Raw genomic sequence first — 17,001 nt, 5'->3', positions numbered from 1 at the left:
AAAAAAGCACGAACCCAACCTTTGGATGAATGGTTGATCAATCTATGAGATATACTGTCTATGGTAAAAATTACAAACCTGATCAGAGGGAGGGAGGACAGACAGTTATATGATTCTTTTGTTGAAAAATGGACCTTTTTATTATGTACTGGTCCAAGAAAGTGCTAACCCACATTCCCTATTACGGATATTAGGAGGTTGTATACACTGCATTTTACATCTGACAAATGGATACATTTCTTTTTTATTTTTATGATTTAATACTTGTAAAAATATTTATGAAGTTTTTGTTTGGAAAATAAATACATTTTTAAAAATGCCAATTTACTGAATATGTCAGCCTAGATGGGGCAAAAGACAGAGATTATACATAAGCATGTAGGCATTTCTGGCAGATGCCACTGGCTAGTTTAAAATGAATAATGCACTCTGCCCCCAAACAAAAAGAGTTCTGTACCATGTGATTTCTCCTCACACCTGCTGCTCAGTGAAACCTACAAGATGTCTTGCTTTGAGAAAAACCCAACTGCCAGGGTAGATTTCAGTAGAGCTATTCCAACTGATGCCATTCCATAATCTGGCTTTCATATTGGTGCAGGAATTATTAGAATTAATCTGGTAAGGAGTGTAGAGTTCTTGGCTCTCGCCTCCCATTCCAGGCCCCACACAGAGAGAAGGGGGTTAAATAGCACCTTCTCCTCCTCCCTGGCTCGGCTTCCAGGTAGCCAGCTAAGCTCCAAGGGAATCCCCCCTAGCCAGGCTGTCTCTGGCCCTAAAAGACAGCTCCCAATGGATGTCCTCTTCCTGCTTCTGCCATCATGACTGCCATTTCTTACAAGCCAATGGAGCATGGCTCTGTCACCTGATAAACAGAGCTGCCATTTGCTCTGTTTGGGGCTCTGGGGCCATTGGCATGGTGTCTGGGCAGTTGGTCCCCACCATATTGGCCCTCTTCAGATCACTGCCTTTCCCCAGCCTTGGCTCTCTCGGGTCCTCCACACGTGTGTGTGCCCATACACTCATACACAAGCGCTCTTAGTGAGAATCTTCATATCTCTGTAATTAAAAATGGCTATAGCAAGCTTTTAGGGGGGTGTTTTAGGAACTGCAGAGCAGGCTGATTTCCTCCCAGTCCCCAACTCTCCATTTCATACCAAAGGTATAATTATTCCTCTGAAGCTATCTTGGCAGTAAGTGAATATTATCGTTAAAAAGGTGTTAATACAAAGCAAAGGCAAAAATCACTTTGCTTTAAAAAATGGTGTGCATGCATGACTGAGGTTGAAAACATTGCTTTAGTTATTATAAGGTATTCAGAAGTAACCACAACAAATGCTCTTTAAAAACACACACCACCCTACACAGCTGAATTTATAGCTCATGCCAAAGCATTATCCAGAACCCAAATCATGGTTTGAGCTTTCAGATGGCATAAGCAAGCCATGTTTGGAGCTGCTTGTTTTTTGTTGTTTTCCATCCTCTCTAAGCACTCACTTTCATATGTCTGGAAGGACACTCCTATCTCTCGATGCAACAGCCTCTGGAGGTAGGGAGTAGTATCCAATGTTGGTCCTACTTAGAGTAGACCCACTGAAATAGAGTAGACCCATGACTAACTTTAGTCCCATTCATTTTGATGAGTCTACTTTACATTGGACTAACACTGTATATTACCCAGAACAATGGTCATAACTATGGTCCATCACTTTAGACATCACAACAAACCATGGTTAACACAAACCATGATTTCTGATTCTGGTTAGCTGCCCAATCCTAAATCATGATTTGTTAACTGAAACCATAGCTAAGAGTCCTTAACCACGATTTAGCGTGATTTCATAAGTGATCTACCACCTTTTTCATTTAAAAATAATTATAGCCATGACTTTGACCCTTGCTGTGAATCCTGCCCCTCGCTACTGAAAAGTTTTAAGCTCACTGAAATCTGAAAAGACGCCTTCTATGGAAATCTGAACAAATAATTTCTTACTGGCAGCCACCTTTAGTTTATTTCTTTAAAACTAGAGTTGGAATTACAACATAACTAGGGTTGATGATTTGTCTTTCATCTATGTCCAAGTCAGAAGAAAAGTCCATTTCGAGAAGTTATTTGGGCAATGATAAAAAGCTGTGATATTTCATCAGATTAGATAACCCTGGCAAGGACGACAGAAAGATGACATAGCATGAATTCAGGTTTGGATTTTGTACCTGCTTGATGCGTTCACCAACGTTTTCAGGCTGCTGGGATTCCGGATGAGCTTGTCCAACATGCAGACAATTTCATCAAACTTGGGCCTGCTGTTCCGGTCCTTCTGCCAGCAGTCCAGCATAAGCTGATACAGAGCTGCCGCACAGTCCATGGGACTTGGCAAACGATACCCTTCTTCAACAGCTTTAATCACCTAAGGGAGGACAAAGCAGATTTCAGAACATCTTTCCTCAGTTCAAATTATTTTCACCAGCATGCTTAAACAGCTGACAAGGTCTTTGAAAAAGCAACACACTGATCTCTGTGGATGAAACATTCAAATGATAACTCTGCTGTCTATACAAATGAAGGTCTGAAAACTTGTATACTTGGAAAATCATTGTAGGTTTTTGGGGGAAGGCTCTTCAGCCATTAATGATTAATCAATGAGATAAAATGGATTAACTTCATGCATGCCATTCTGCGCTTCATGGAAGCAGGGTGAGATATGCATGTGAAATGTAATATAACCAGAACTTTTAATTTCCTATACTCCTGACCTTGGATCAGGGCATCCCTAGAACCCTGCAAAAAGGCCAACACGATCACAGCCAGCATTTGCTTTGGCCATAACTAGGACAACCAATACTAAACAAGCTTCCCCTGATGACCACACAATGACACCAATGTTGCCGTGTCATAATATGGTCCATACAATCCAGATGGTCTTGCTGAGCACAGCAGTGTCCTCTGGCTATTTGCCAAGAGAGGATATGGATTTCTGAGATGGATAAAAAAAGAATCAGCTACTTATTGGTGAGTAGGATTGGACTTCACAATCACTTTTACGTGTCTTTTGACATTTAATCATGGTGTACGGCTGTAGTCTTTTCCCTAGACAGCAGAACTATGACCCCATCAAGAATGAAGTGTTGCCCCCTTCTGTAGGGGCACAACTATACATGTCATTGGGAGATCCAGGAGCAGATCTTCCACTTAGACACACACACACACACACACACGTGATTGTGGGAGGGAATCAGATTAGGACGGCAGTGATGGCAGATGTTTGTTATTTTAACCCAGACTCCCCTGCACCTGGTGCCCTCCAGCTCAGTTGGACTATAACACCCAGAATCCGGCCAGCATAGCTGGGAGATGTAGTCCAACACACCTGGGGGGCACCAGGTTGGGGGAGACTGTCTTTATCCTTTCCAGTTGTGCTGTTTTCCACATGAAGATGACAAATTCAGGGAAGAGAAAGCTACATGAGGGCTCATGCACAGAGGTCATATACCTCTGATTGCTAGATCCTGGGGGCAAACAGGAAGGGAAACTGTTGCCTCCAAGCCCTGATGAGACACCTGATTGGCCATGGTGGGAAGAGAAGGATAAACTAGAGGGAGCTTGGGCTAATCCAGAAGGACCACTCCTAAGTTCCTCTTGTAACCACAGCAGAGACTCACCAGCTCTCAAGCTGGCTCTTTCCACCTGGCCCTCAACAGTTCCTATAGTCTCCACCTGGAACTGGATGCTGAAAGGAAAATGGCTGCCATCTGGTGACCCTTTAGAGGTCAGTGTTGTTGTGAAGGAAGGATGTTAAGTTTCAGGGAGAAAATTTATGTGACAGTAAGGCTGGCTAAGCCATGGGATGGTAAGTGTGTATCCTGTGCTACCAAAAAAGAGGGAGACAGCAAAAGAAAGCACATGTGAAAGAAAGAAAGAAAGAACGAAATAAAGAAAGAAAGAAAGAAAGAAAGAACGAACACACGGAAGGAAGGAAGCTCACATGGAAGGGAGGGAGGGCGGGCAGGCGGGCGGGCACATGAAAGAAAGAAAAAGGGAGGGGGGAGGGAGGGAGGGAGAGAGAGAGAGAGAGAGTCCTGCACCAATGAAAGCTGATTTCAGGGAACTGCAGAAATTAAACAAACTAAATATATTATTCTGCTATTAGAATAGTACTAGTAGTTGCTTCTAACTATTCATGGAGAGATGAGATGTAACGAATGATGTCCTGCTCCTTGATCACTAGAAATTTTACTGAGCTCCTCACTAGAATCCAAAAATTCACCAGGCATTACCACACACTTTCAAGACTAACTTAGCACCTGTAATTGCTGGAATTTCACTTCAATAAAAGCTAAGGGCTAGATTCAGACTTAGTCATATTACGCGTATGACTAACAATCCCATTGGTTACAATGGGTCTACTCTAAATATGACTAAGTCTGAATCCATTCCTAAGGTTCTTAGGGAAATGCAGGAAGGCTATTAGAGATGGTATCGCATAATGGTTAAGAGACTGATCTGTGAGCCAGAAAACTTGTGGTACATATTTATTTCTCCCAACCATGACTTTACCTGACAGGGAGCAGAAGATGCCAAACCCAATCTGTAATAATGCTCACCTGTCTAGTGTGGGTGCTGTAAAGACTGCTAAGAATATGGGCTAGTTCTCACTGAAGTACTAAATCTGTGTTGGCTATACGGCTTCAGAGCACAGACAGACCTCAACGGGATTCAGCGCTTATTGTTTTTTAAAAAATGTGCATATAGAAGATTAGTATGTCTGGAACAATGCTGCTATCCCAGTGTGCTCCTCTCCTTGACAGTGATTTTCAACGTTCTTGAATATATTCACTGAACAGAGGAGCATTCCATTTTGTGAGTCTGAAGTGGTACAGCCCAGATACAGGTTTACTAGCTCAGTGAACTAGACAAATGCAACTGTTTTGAGAGCTTTATTAAATGAATGTAATTATTATTTCTTATTATATTATAGTATTTAATTATTACTTATTAACAATGTATATCCTGCCATTTGGGCTGCTCTACATGAAGCTAAAATCCTGCAGCTTTACCAGGGCTTCTGCTTCCGGATTCCTTGCGGAATTACAATTGGCTCCTTTCATTGTGTTTTTTTTTCCTTTTATTTTCTTTCTGGGCAAGCTCTATATGTTTCATTATAAAGCCCCTAGATGGTGCTGTGGTATTGCTGTGATAAAGCACCATTTCTAGGGATGTACAAAAGTCACTTACCTTTTCGCAGCTTTGCTTTGTGGTGGGGGGGAGGCGCTTCGCTTCTCCCCCCGAAATTCAGGCCGGGGGGGGAGGCGCCCCTCCTCACCCACCCGAAATTCAGGCCGGGGAGACGTGCCCCGTCTCCCCGGCCGCGAACTACGAAAGTAAAACAAAAAACAAAAAAACCCCCGTGATAGTCTACGTAACGATTTACGCAGCCTATCACGGCTAGATTTGCAAAGTCAGCCGTAATAGGCTACGTTAATTGTTACATATCCTATCACGGGTGACTTTGGGAAAAAAAAAAAGCGCGTACGCAAATCTTTACGTAGACTACAGGGACCAAATAAGGAACGCAAATGGCGGCGCCCCATGGGGGCCGCCATTTGCGTAACCACTTTTTTTTTTTTTCAAGGTCACCTGTGATAGGCTACGTAACGATTAACGTAGCCTATCATGGCTGACTTTGGAGATCTAGCCGTGATAGGCTACGTTGATCGTTACGTAGCCTATCACGGGGTTGTGGTTTTTTTTTTACTTCAGCTGTAATGGCGGCGGCGGCAGCCAGTCAAAAGACCGGCTGCCGCCCCCGGCCCTGCCGAAAGCCCGCCGAACCACTGCCGGGACCCGCCGCCGGGAGGGACATTCGGCTACAGTAAGTCCCATCCCGGGGGGGGGGGTGGCGGAGAATTTCACCGCCGATTTCGGGGGGCCGAATGCGTTGGCGCTCGGCCCCCCGAAGATTCGGGGAGAAATTCTCCGCCATCCCTAACGATTTCATCTGTATACCATAGATTTACAGCGGTTCACAATGGAAGGAGGGAAAATGCTGGACTTTCGTCTTTATGGAAAAACCCATGATAAAGGCTGCAAAGAGTGGGAGGTGGCCTAGAGGATGACAACATCATGTACAGGTTCCACAAGCTTCCATGGGTGACCAATCACAAGCGCATAATAAATGCCTCATGTAGAAATGGCCAAAGTCTACATCGTGCTCATTTTGGTACCAGGTAAAGACCTTCTTATTTTCCCAGGCATTTTAGTCCTTTAGTTTCTGTAGTTTAAAATCTGTTACTGTATTTTAAATCTTTGCACTGCTGCTAGGTTTTGTCTTGGTTCTTATTTTTATTTTACCCTGTAGTTTTAAACTTTTATATTGTATTTTATCATGCTGTATTTTATGGTTTTAATTGCTGTGAGCCGCCCAGAGAGCTTCGGGTATTAGCTGGAATAGAAACGAACGAATGAATGGAAGAAAGTCAAGAACAATAACATCAACCTTTATTCTGGGTGAGTGAGGAATTTGGCAAGAATGAACTTTTAAATTGGGAATATTCACATGGTATAAAAGAGAAGAAGGCATTTGTTTCAGGCTGCCTAATGTGATTTTTATATGTATTCCCATAATTTTTAAGAAGTGTACATTAAGGTCTGAGGACGAGGGAGGGATAGGGGCAGCATTTCAGTGCACCAGAAGATACTTTCAAAATGTAAGCTGCATTTAGAATTTTAGGTAAAGCAGAGTGTAAATCAAAGTAAATAAATATGGAGATACATGCAGGAAGAGACAAGGAAACAAAGGATCAGCACATGGAAGGGAAGTGATCTACAGCCACACACAGAAGATCACCAGGGGGTGGTGTGGGGCAGTTGGGGAAGAAGCGTAGAAGAGACTGTGTTGTGGGAGGCATGAGGATGAACTTGATATAACACCATCTATGTACATGGTTCTTTACAAAGAACACGTCTGACCCCAGTCTAAAGAATATCCAATTATTGCAATTGCACATACTTTGTCTTAGATACAATAGCATACTGGTTGTTCCAAAGGCTTTCTGGAAAAAGCGGGTGTTGAGATTAATAGCAAGTGTCAAAGTACTTGCTCTAGGATATATTCAAATGTGATTTCAAAAAAAAAATCTGCAATATATGTTAAGAGCATTTATTGTACTTAAAATTATACCTATAAATAACCTGAGATGTGTGAGAAATAGTTTCATCTGAAATGGCACCCCTGAAGATCACACCCTTTCACTCTTCTGTAATTAATTCAGAATAACTAGCGAACCTGGACCTCTGCTGACAATTACTAATGTGCATTAAAATTGCCATCCCATTTGTTAGCATGAATTGAAAGAGTTGTGGTGGGGATCCATGGTGTTATCTGCATTTAATCCCCCTGACTGGGAACACAAAAGGGGGACTGAAGCATGTTTAAAAGAGTAAGTAATCCACATTGAGAGAGAGTGTGTATGCTCCCCTAAGGCTCATTCATGGGTTGAAGTCAAATGTGAATCCAGCCTGCTCAAACCCTATCAAATAGACCACACAGCCTATCAAATAGACCACACAGCCTCCTCTCCTTTCCCAGAGGAATGGCGCTGGTTAGCACGATGCCTGGCCCTGAAGGATTAAGCCGTGTGAGTCTGTCAGTGTTTCTGAATTGAGTAATAAAACCGCATTCATCCCATGACAGCCCTTCATCCTTAAAAATAATGCTGATGGACACTGAATTAAGCCCTATTCAAGGGATGACAATGTTTCTGCCAAGGGAACCTGTCCTGCCTTTGTTGTTTCACTTTATTGCAAAGTGTGTTTGTGCTGCTGAAATGAAAGGGCTGGCTACAAAAGAGACGGAACAGAGAAAGTGGGAGTATTTCCCCAGGTTTTGGCAACACAGCTGCTGCTTTGCTGGGCTAGTAGTTGGGGATATGTGAAATCATCCCTTGGATTTTCAGAGATATAGCTGCCTTCCTGCTTTGCTGATACCACATGCCTGGTACACACATATCCTCTCAAAGTGGGGATATGATTTAAAATGTCTACCCAAACCAGAGCCATGCGCCGCATGGAGTCATCTCAGAACTGAGCCGTCTTGGACAGCTAAATGTTGGCAAAGCAGCTCTCTGTAGATGCGGATCAGCAGAAACCTATCTCAGGGACTCCACAGATGCAGGTCCAGTCTGCGTAAAATTGCTCCCGGAGGCCATCCAGAGGAAGAGAGCCCAAAGCCCAGCTTTGCTCCCAAGGCAAAGGGTTCAGTCTCCCTATGAGGGACCCGAATAAAAAGCTCTACGTCGGGGTGCACAACCTTTATGGCCCTGAGGGCTTTATCAGGAGGTGTGTGTGTGGGGGTACACATGCCCCCGCATATGACCCACACACCATTATCTGCCTGGAGTTTCCCTTGCTACTGCTGCCAAGGGAATTCCTTCCTCACCACTGATCTTTGCTGAGAGGTCTCTCAGCAGACTGGAGATAAGGAAGAGGTTCACTTGCTAGTGCTAGCAAGGGAAACTCCAAGCAGTGCAGCCACAATATTTTGGCAGCAGGTATGGGGTGGTGGTGGGGGGTCTGATGGGTTGCCAGAAACGGCATGGTGGGCTAGGGGTGTACGAACCCCACTCACCATTCTGGTAGGGGGCGTCTGCGGTGGGGGGGGAGGCGATCCGTCTGCGGAGTCCGCGGAGCCGCCGGCCGGGCCCGTCTGCAGCCAGACTTCCATCTGCTGCTGGTCTGCGGCCGCAAATGGTGTCCGGCATAGCAGATGCCATTTGTGTCCCTGCTCTTTGCCATGATAGGCTACTTTATGTAACCTATATTTATGTAACCTATCACGGCTAAAGCAGGGACACAAATGGCGTCTGCTATGCCAGACGCCATTTGCGGCCGCAGACCGGGGCAGCGGACGGCGGTGGACAGACCGGACCAGCCGGCAGCAGGTAGGGTCTGTCCAGGGAGAATTTGCAGGCTGGCGGAGGGGAGTTGTCCGTTCCACTAAAGAATCCGGCCTCATTGGCGTCCGTGGCGGAATTCTCTGCCATCCCTATGGTGGGCTGCACATTTTGCACCCATGCTCTACCTCCTCACCTACTACCTAAGGCAGGGGTGAGTATGTCAGGTTCTATTCCTTTACATCCCTGCTCGTCTGAAGAAACATGCATCTTCCCCAAAAGCTTGGACCAGGGCCACTTCCAGGTATGAGAAGTCCCCGGGCAAGGTGACCTGCGGTAAGCCCCGTTGCCCATCAGGGCTTATTTGGCAGTGGCAACAACATCACTCCAAGTAGAACTGGGTAGCTGGGTCTAGTCACCAGTCTAATTCTCCACCAAGACCTCAACATAGCATTGCTCCAGGGCACTGTAGGAAATTTAAAATGGCAGACAGACATAGCCAGTGATCACTGCTTAGAGTGCTGGGAAGTTTTATTATTATTTTTAAACAGGGGGGCTTAAGGCAGGCATCAGCAGTGGGCCCTGGCAGTTACCCAAGGATGCCAGCTAACTGACGCGAGCTCTTGCTTGGGCCGAGAGCCGTCCGAAGCCCTGAACTGCTAAGGCCAGGCTGCTTGGTAATACCTGCCAAATTGATGCTCCAGATCAGTCTCCTTCAGGCCTTGCTTGGTGGCCCATGGGCCAGATCAGAACAGGGCAGAATCACAGAGTCATAGAATAGTAGGGTTGGAAGGGGCCTACAAGACCATCGAGTCCAACCCCCTGCTCAATGCAGGAATCTAAGTCAGAGCATCGCTGACAACTGGTTGTCCAGCCTCATCTTGAATGTGTCCAGTGTGGGAGAGCCCACCACCTCCCTAGGTCACTGGTTCCATTGTCGTATTGCTCTAACTGTCAAGAAGTTTTTCCTGATGTTCAGCTGGAATCGGGCTTCCTGTAACTTGAGCCCATTATTCCGTGTCCTGCACTCTGGGATGATGGAGAAGAGATCCTGGCCTTCCTCTCTGTGACAACCTTTCAATAGGGATGTATGAAAGTCACTTACCTTTGCGGAGCTTGGATTTGCGGTGGGGGGGAGGCCCTCTGTCCCTCCCTCCGGAATCCTTCCTGGGCTGGCTCCACTCCGCGGTGGCTCCACAGAGCCGCCAGCCAGGGCCGTCCGCAACCGGAGTTCCGGCTGCGGACGGGCTGCTGTGGACGCAAATGGCAGCCGCCACAGCGGCCGCCATTTGCGTCCTGCGAAGCTGTCGTGATAGGCTACGTAAGTATTTACGTAGGCTATTACGGCGAAAAAGAAGGGGAATGCAAATAGCGTAGTGGGCGCCATTTGCGTTCCTCCGCCCCCCCCGTTTTAACCTACGTAAATATTTCCGTAGGCTATTACGGCGAAAAAAACGGAACGCAAATAGCACCCACTACGCTATTTGCATTCTCCTTGTTTTCGCCGTAATAGCCTACGTAAATATTTACGTAGGCTAAAATGGCTAAAAATAGGGAACGCAAATGGCGGCCCCCGTAGCCACCGCCATTTCCATACGCTGTTGTTTTGGGGGGGGGCTTGCCGCGATAGGCTACGTAAATATTTATGTAGCCAATCACAGCCTCTGCAGGGACGCAAAAGGCGTCCCTGCGTTAGCCGTGATAGGCTACATAAGTATTTACGTAGCCTATCACGGCTATGATGAAGAAGCGAATGGCGGCCGCACGGCGGCCGCCATTCGCAAGTCAGCGCGGATGGCAGCAGGTATGTGCTCTGTTTCGCATGCCTTTTGTGGGTTGGGGGGACAGGGACTTCGTTCCGCCATGGATTTCGGGGGGCTGAATGCACTGGCGTTCGACCTCACCGAGATCCGTTGCGGAATTCTCTGACATCCCTACCTTTCAAGTACTTGAAGAGCACTCTCCTATCTCCCCTCAGTCTTCTCTTCTCAAGGCTAAACATGCCCAGTTCTTTCAGTCTCTCCTTATAGGACTTTGTTTCCAGTCCCCTGATCATCTTGGCTGCCCTCCTCTGAACCCTCTCCAGCTTGTCTGCATCCTTCTTAAAGTGTGGTGCCCAGAACTGGACACAGTACTCCAGATGAGTCCTAACCAGTTCTGAGTAGAGGGGAACTAGTACTTCCAGGGATTTGGAAACTATGCTTCTATTAATGCAGCCCAAAATAGCATTTGCCTTTTTTGCAGCCACATCACCTGGTTGGCTCATATTCAGCTTGTGATCTACCACAATTCCAAGGTCCTTCTCGCTTGCAGCGTTGTTGAGACACGTATCCCCCATCTTGTAACTGTGCACTTGGTTTCTTTTTCCTAGGTGCAGAACTTGGCATGTATCCCTATTAAATGTCATTCTGTTGTTTTCTGCCCAGCGCTCCAGTCTATCAAGATCACTTTGAATTTTGTTTCTGCCTTCCAAAGTATTAGCTAACCTGCCCAATTTTGTGTCATCTGCAAATATGATCAGCATTCCCTGCACCTCCTCATCCAAGTCATTAATAGGGATGTATGAAAGTCACTTACCTTTCACGGATTATGTTGATAGTGGGGAGGGAGGCGTTCCGTCCCTCCCCCCGGAATCCTCGCCGGGGGGGAGGCGCTCAGTTCCTCCCCCCCGGAATCCTCCGTGGCTGGCTGTGCTCCGCGGCAGCTCCGTGGAGCAGCTGGCCAGGCCCAGCCAGGCCAGAGCCGTCCACAGCTGGATTTCCGGCTGCGGAGGGCTCTGGGGGAAAAAACCCAAAAACCCGCGTACGCAAATGGCGGCGGCTACGGCCGCCGCCATTTGCGTTCCTTATTTTTGCCATCTTAATCTAAGTAAATATTTACGTAGACTAAGACAGCCCAAAATAAGGAATGCAAATGGCGGCGGCCGTAACCGCCGCCATTTGCGTACGCTTTTTTTTTTTTTACCCAGACGTTTTAGGCTACGTAAAAACTTACGTAGCCTAAAACGTCTGGGTAAAAAAAACAACTGCAAATGGTGGCGGCCGGTTGGAAGACCAGCCGCTGCCGGAGCCACCCGGAAGATCTGCCTCAGGTAAGTCTCGTCCCACGGGGTGGCGGCAGGCTGTTCCACCACAGATTTCGGGGGGCCGAATGCACTGGCATTCGGCCTCACTGAGATCCGTGGCGGAATTCTCTGCCATCCCTAGTCATTAATGAAAATGTAGAAGAGCACTGGGCCCAGGACTGAGCCCTGCGGTACCCCACTCATTACCTCTCCCCAGTTTGAGAAGATCCCACTGATAAGCACTCTTTGAGTCCGATTCTGTAGCCAACTGTGGATCCTCCTGATCATTGTTTCATCTAACCCACTTTGAGCTAGTTTGCTCATCAGAATATCATGGGGCACGTTGTCAAAAGCTTTGCTGAAGTCAAGGTATATTATGTCCACATCATTCCCACAGTCCATAAGGGAGGTTACTTGATCAAAAAATGAGATCAGATTCTTGACAAACCCATGTTGGCTTCGAGTAATCACGGCATTGTTTTCAAGGTGCTTACAGATAGATTGCTTTATCATCTGCTCCAGAATTTTCCCAGGGACTGATGTCAGACAGACTGTTCTGTAGTTCCCAGGTTCCTTCTTTTTGCCCTTTTTGAAGATAGGGACAACATTAGCCTTCCTACAGTCATCTGGAACTTCACCCATCCTCCATGATTTCTCAAAGATAATATCTGAGAGTTCTTCTCCCAGTTCCTTTATTACTCTAGGATGCAGTTCATCTGGCCCTGGAGATTTGAACTCATTCCAAGTAATTAGGTGTTCCTTGACCATATGCTTATCGATCTCAAGCTGCAATCCTGCCCCTTCAGCCTGTACTTCAGCTTTGCCAGGAGGGTCATAGACCCTCTTTTGGGAGAAGACTGAGCCAAAGTAGGAATTGAGCACCTCTGCCTTTTCTTTGTCATCTGTTATCGTTTTGCCATCCTTATTTCATAGCTGAACAACCATTTCTTTCCTCTGCCTTTTACTATGCATGTAGCTGAAGAAAGCCTTTTTGTTGTTTTTAGCATCCCTCGCTAACCTCAACTCGTTCTCAGCTGTAGCCTTCCTGACGCCATCCCTGCAATTCTGTGTTACCTGCCTGTACTCTTCCTTTGTTGCTTGGCCTTCCTTCCACTTCGTATATGTGTCCTTTTTTTTCAGATCACCTCTAAGCTTTTTGTGAAGCCACATTGGCTTCTTCTGTTGTCTTCCACTTTTTCTTCTTGTTGGAATTGTTTGTAATTGTGCCTTGAGAATTTCCTTTCTTAAAAACTCCCACCCATCTTGGACTCCTTTTCTTGTTAGAGTCGTTTGCCATGGGACCTTACTTGTCATTGTCCTGATTTATTAAAATCAGCTTTCCTAAAATCCAGGGTACGCGTTTGGCTACACTCAATTTTTGCTTCCTTTGGGACCAAGAACTCAAATATAACATGGTCACTTTCCCCCAGAGTTCCTGTAACTGCTACTTTATCCCCTAAGTCATCTCTGTTGGTTAGGATCAAGTCAAGGACAGCTGATCCTCTAGTTCCTTCCTCTACTTTCTGTAGGAGGAAGTTATCCACCACACAAGTCAGGAATTTCCTGGAAGGGCCATGTTTTGCAGAATTTGTCTCCCAACAAATACCGGGGAAATTTAAGTCCCCGATTACTACTACATCATGCTTCCTTGAAACCTTGGCAATTTGCTTTTCAAAAGTTTCATCCTCGTCTTCTCCTTGATTGGGTGGCCGGTAGTAGACTCCGACCACCAGGTTCCTTTTATTCTTTGCTCCATTTATTTTAACCCAGATGCTCTCGATGGGGCTACCAAGCTCCTCCTCCTGTATATCTGTGAAGAGATGTATTTTTCACATACAGTGCAACCCCACCTCCCTTTCTGTTCCTCCTGTTCTTTTTGAACAAGTTATAGCGTTCAATTGCTGTATTCCAGTCATGAGAGTCATCCCACCAAGTTTCAGTTACACCTATCAAGTCATACTTTCCCTCCTGTATTAAGAGTTCAAGTTTGTTCTGTTCATTTCCCATACTCTGGGCATTAGTATATAGATATCGAAGACCATGTCCTTCATGGTCTGGCTTTCTTCCTACATGTTTGTGAAGACTATTATTGGGCGCTATTAGAGCTGTTCTCTCAGTTGCAGTGCATGAGCCTTCGTCCATTGTTACCCCCAACTTTACTTCTCCCTTCCCTGTAGGATTCAGTTTAAAGCCCTCCTGATAAAGTTCTTCATGCTGTGACCAAACACATTCTTCCCAGCCTTTGTGAGGTGCAACCCATCCCTTGCCAACAGTCCATCTTCCAGGAAGTATAGCCCATGGTCCCAGAATCCAAATCTCTCTCATCGGCACCACCTTCGTAGCCAGTCATTCACCCAGAGAATTTTGCTTTCCCCTTCTACCCCTCTTCTAACTACTGGAAGGATGGATGAGAAAACTATCTGTGCCCCAAAGTTCTTGAGTTTCCTTCCCAAAGCTTCAAAATCTGACATGATTTTTTCATAGCTCCGCTTGGCGGTATCATTTGTTCCCACGTGGATGAGAAGAAAGGGATACCTGTCAGTGGGCTTTATGAGTGCAGGCAACTCTTCAGTCACGTCTCTGGTCCATCCTCCCAGGAGACAGCATTCCTGGCGAGTCCACGGGTCTTCGCAACATACATGTGTTTCAATCACACACAGCAAGGAGTCTCCCACTACTACCACTCTTCCCTTCTTCTTGTTGTAGGCCTAGGTTTCATCGCCTCTGCTTGACTGACCTTCAGCCTATTGCTCGCTCTCATGCAGGTTCCCCTGTAATTCTTCCTCTGCAGGCTGTCCTCCAGTCTCCTCCACAAGTACCTGGAAATGGTTCCATAGCTCCACTGCCTCCACTGGTGCAGAGTGACTTTTAGTTCTTCTGCTCCTAACTGTCACCCTTTTCCAAGGAGTATCCTCTACTTCATTTTTCCTCACCTCAGTAGGCATGGCAGAGAATTCCGCCACAGATCTTGGTGAGGCCGAATGCCAGTGCATTCGGCCCCCCGAAATCCGTGGCAAAACGAAGCCCCCCCACCCCTGCCACGAAATGGGCCTGGAATGGAGCACCTACCTGCTGCCGTCTGTGCTGCATTCGCTTCTTACATATAGCCGTGATAGGCTATGTAAATACTTACGTATAGGGATGTACGAAACGCACTTACCTTTTCGCGGAATCTTTCATGGCGGGGGGGGATGGGGGGGGAGGCGATCCGGTCCCCCCCCCCCCAGGAATCCTCGATGGCCGGCTCTGCTCTGCAGCCAGGCTGTGGAGCAGCCAGTCAGGGCCGTCCATAGCTGGATTTCTGGCCGCGGACGGGCTGCTGTGGATTCAAATGGCGGCCGCCGTAGCAGCTGCCATTTGCGTCCAGCCAGGCAGCTGTGATAGGCTACGTAAGAATTTACGTAGCCTATCACGTCTGGGTAAAAAAAAAACCAAATGGCATATGCAAATGGCGGCGGCTATGGCGGCCGCCGTTTGTGTACCCTATTTTTTGCCGATTTATCTTACGTAAATAAAAACAGCGAATAAAAAAGGAACGCAAATAGCGCCCACTACGCTATTGGCATTCCCCTTTTTTTTGCTGTAATAGTCTACGTAAATATTTACGTAGACTACAATGGCGAAAAATAAGGAGTGCATCTGCGTACGCCTTTTTTTTTTTTAACCCAGACGTGATAGGCTACGTAAGTCATTACGTAGCCTATCACGTCTGGGTAAAAGAAAAGCCAGATTGCAAATGGCGGCTGCGGCAGCCGGTCGAAAGACCAGCCGTCGCTGCTGCTGAAGCTGCCGCCGTCTGGAACATCCACCCCAGGTAAATCTCCTCCCGGGGGGGACCCGCAGGGGGGTGGGGGGGGTGGCAGGCCGTTCCGCCACGGATTTCGGGGGAGCTGAATGCCAGTGCATTCGGCCTCACTGAAATCCTTGGCGGAATTCTCCACCATCCCTACTTACGTAGCCTATCACGGCTAACGCAGGGACGCCATTTGCGTTCCCTTTTTTCCCCGCCGTGATAGGCTATGTAAATATTTATGTAGCCTATTACAGCAAAACAGAAAGGCGCAAATGGCGGCCACTATGCCATTTGTGCCCCTCTGTTTTGCATTCGCTGTTTTTTTTTTCGTGATAGGCTACGTAAATATTTACTTAGCCTATCACAGGCCGGTGTAGGGACGCAAATTGTGTCCCCTACACAGGATGTCATTTGCGTCCGCACCAGCCCAGCAGCAGCTGGAAGCCCCGCTGCGGGTTGGCGCGGCCGGCAGCTCCGTGGCCTGGCCGTGGAGTGGAGCCAGCTGTGCAGGATTCCAGGGGGGAGGAGCGGATCGCCTCCCCCCCATCGAGGATTCCAGGGGGAGGAACGGATCGCCTCCCCCCACCTGCAGAACTCGGCGGAGCCAGGTAAGCGGGGTTTCGCACACCCCTACACCTCATCATTTCCCACTTCTGCCTCAGCTTGCTGTTGCTCTTCAAGCTTCTGGTCTTCACTTTGCTGCTGTAGTTCCACCATTCTGTCCAAGAACTCTTCATGTTCTCTTATTCCCTGGAGGGTCGACAGTCACCGCTCCAGTCCACTTACTTTTTCTTCCAGCAGCGTGATCAACTTGCACTTGTTGCACGTGTGGGCCATGTTGTTCTCAGGCAAGAAAACAAACATGGCACGCACCTTGCAGGTCACCACTAGGGATGGACGAAAGTCACTTACCTGTCCTCGAAGCTTTTCCCGGTGGGGGAGAGGCGCTTCGCTGCTCCCCCCGCGAAGTTCAGGCCGGGGGGGGGGGAGGCTTCCCGCCTCACCCGGCCAAAATTCAGGCCGGGGAGGAGGCGCCTCGCCTCGCCCGGCCGCGAACTAAAAAGTTTTTTTTTAAAAAATGCCCCCGTGATAGGCTACGTGACGATTTACGTAGCCTATCATGGCTGACTTTGCAAATCTAGCCATGATAGGCTACGTTAATCGTCACGTAGCCTATCACGGGGGCGTTTTTTTTTTTCTTTGATTGGAATGGCGGCGGAGGCAGCCGGTCGAAAGACCGGCTGCCGCTCCCACCTCG

General features: G+C 47.3%; 1 protein-coding gene across 1 annotated transcript in view; it reads right to left on the bottom strand.

Annotated features, from left to right (window-relative positions):
• The window catches only part of EPHA5 (EPH receptor A5), a 409,399-nt gene that overhangs the window by 63,591 nt on the left and 328,807 nt on the right, over positions 1-17,001 (bottom strand). The window contains exon 17 of the mRNA XM_084859796.1: positions 2,212-2,405. Coding sequence (XP_084715922.1) covers positions 2,212-2,405 — 194 coding nt within the window. The remainder of the gene's footprint in view (positions 1-2,211; positions 2,406-17,001) is intronic.

This window comes from Heloderma suspectum, chromosome 5 (assembly GCF_057233095.1).
Source record: "Heloderma suspectum isolate Gila_16-S chromosome 5, 16-S_ref, whole genome shotgun sequence".
NCBI lineage: Eukaryota > Metazoa > Chordata > Lepidosauria > Squamata > Helodermatidae > Heloderma > Heloderma suspectum.
Note: the sequence above shows the minus strand (reverse complement) of the source record. Positions and strands in the feature narration are given on the sequence as shown.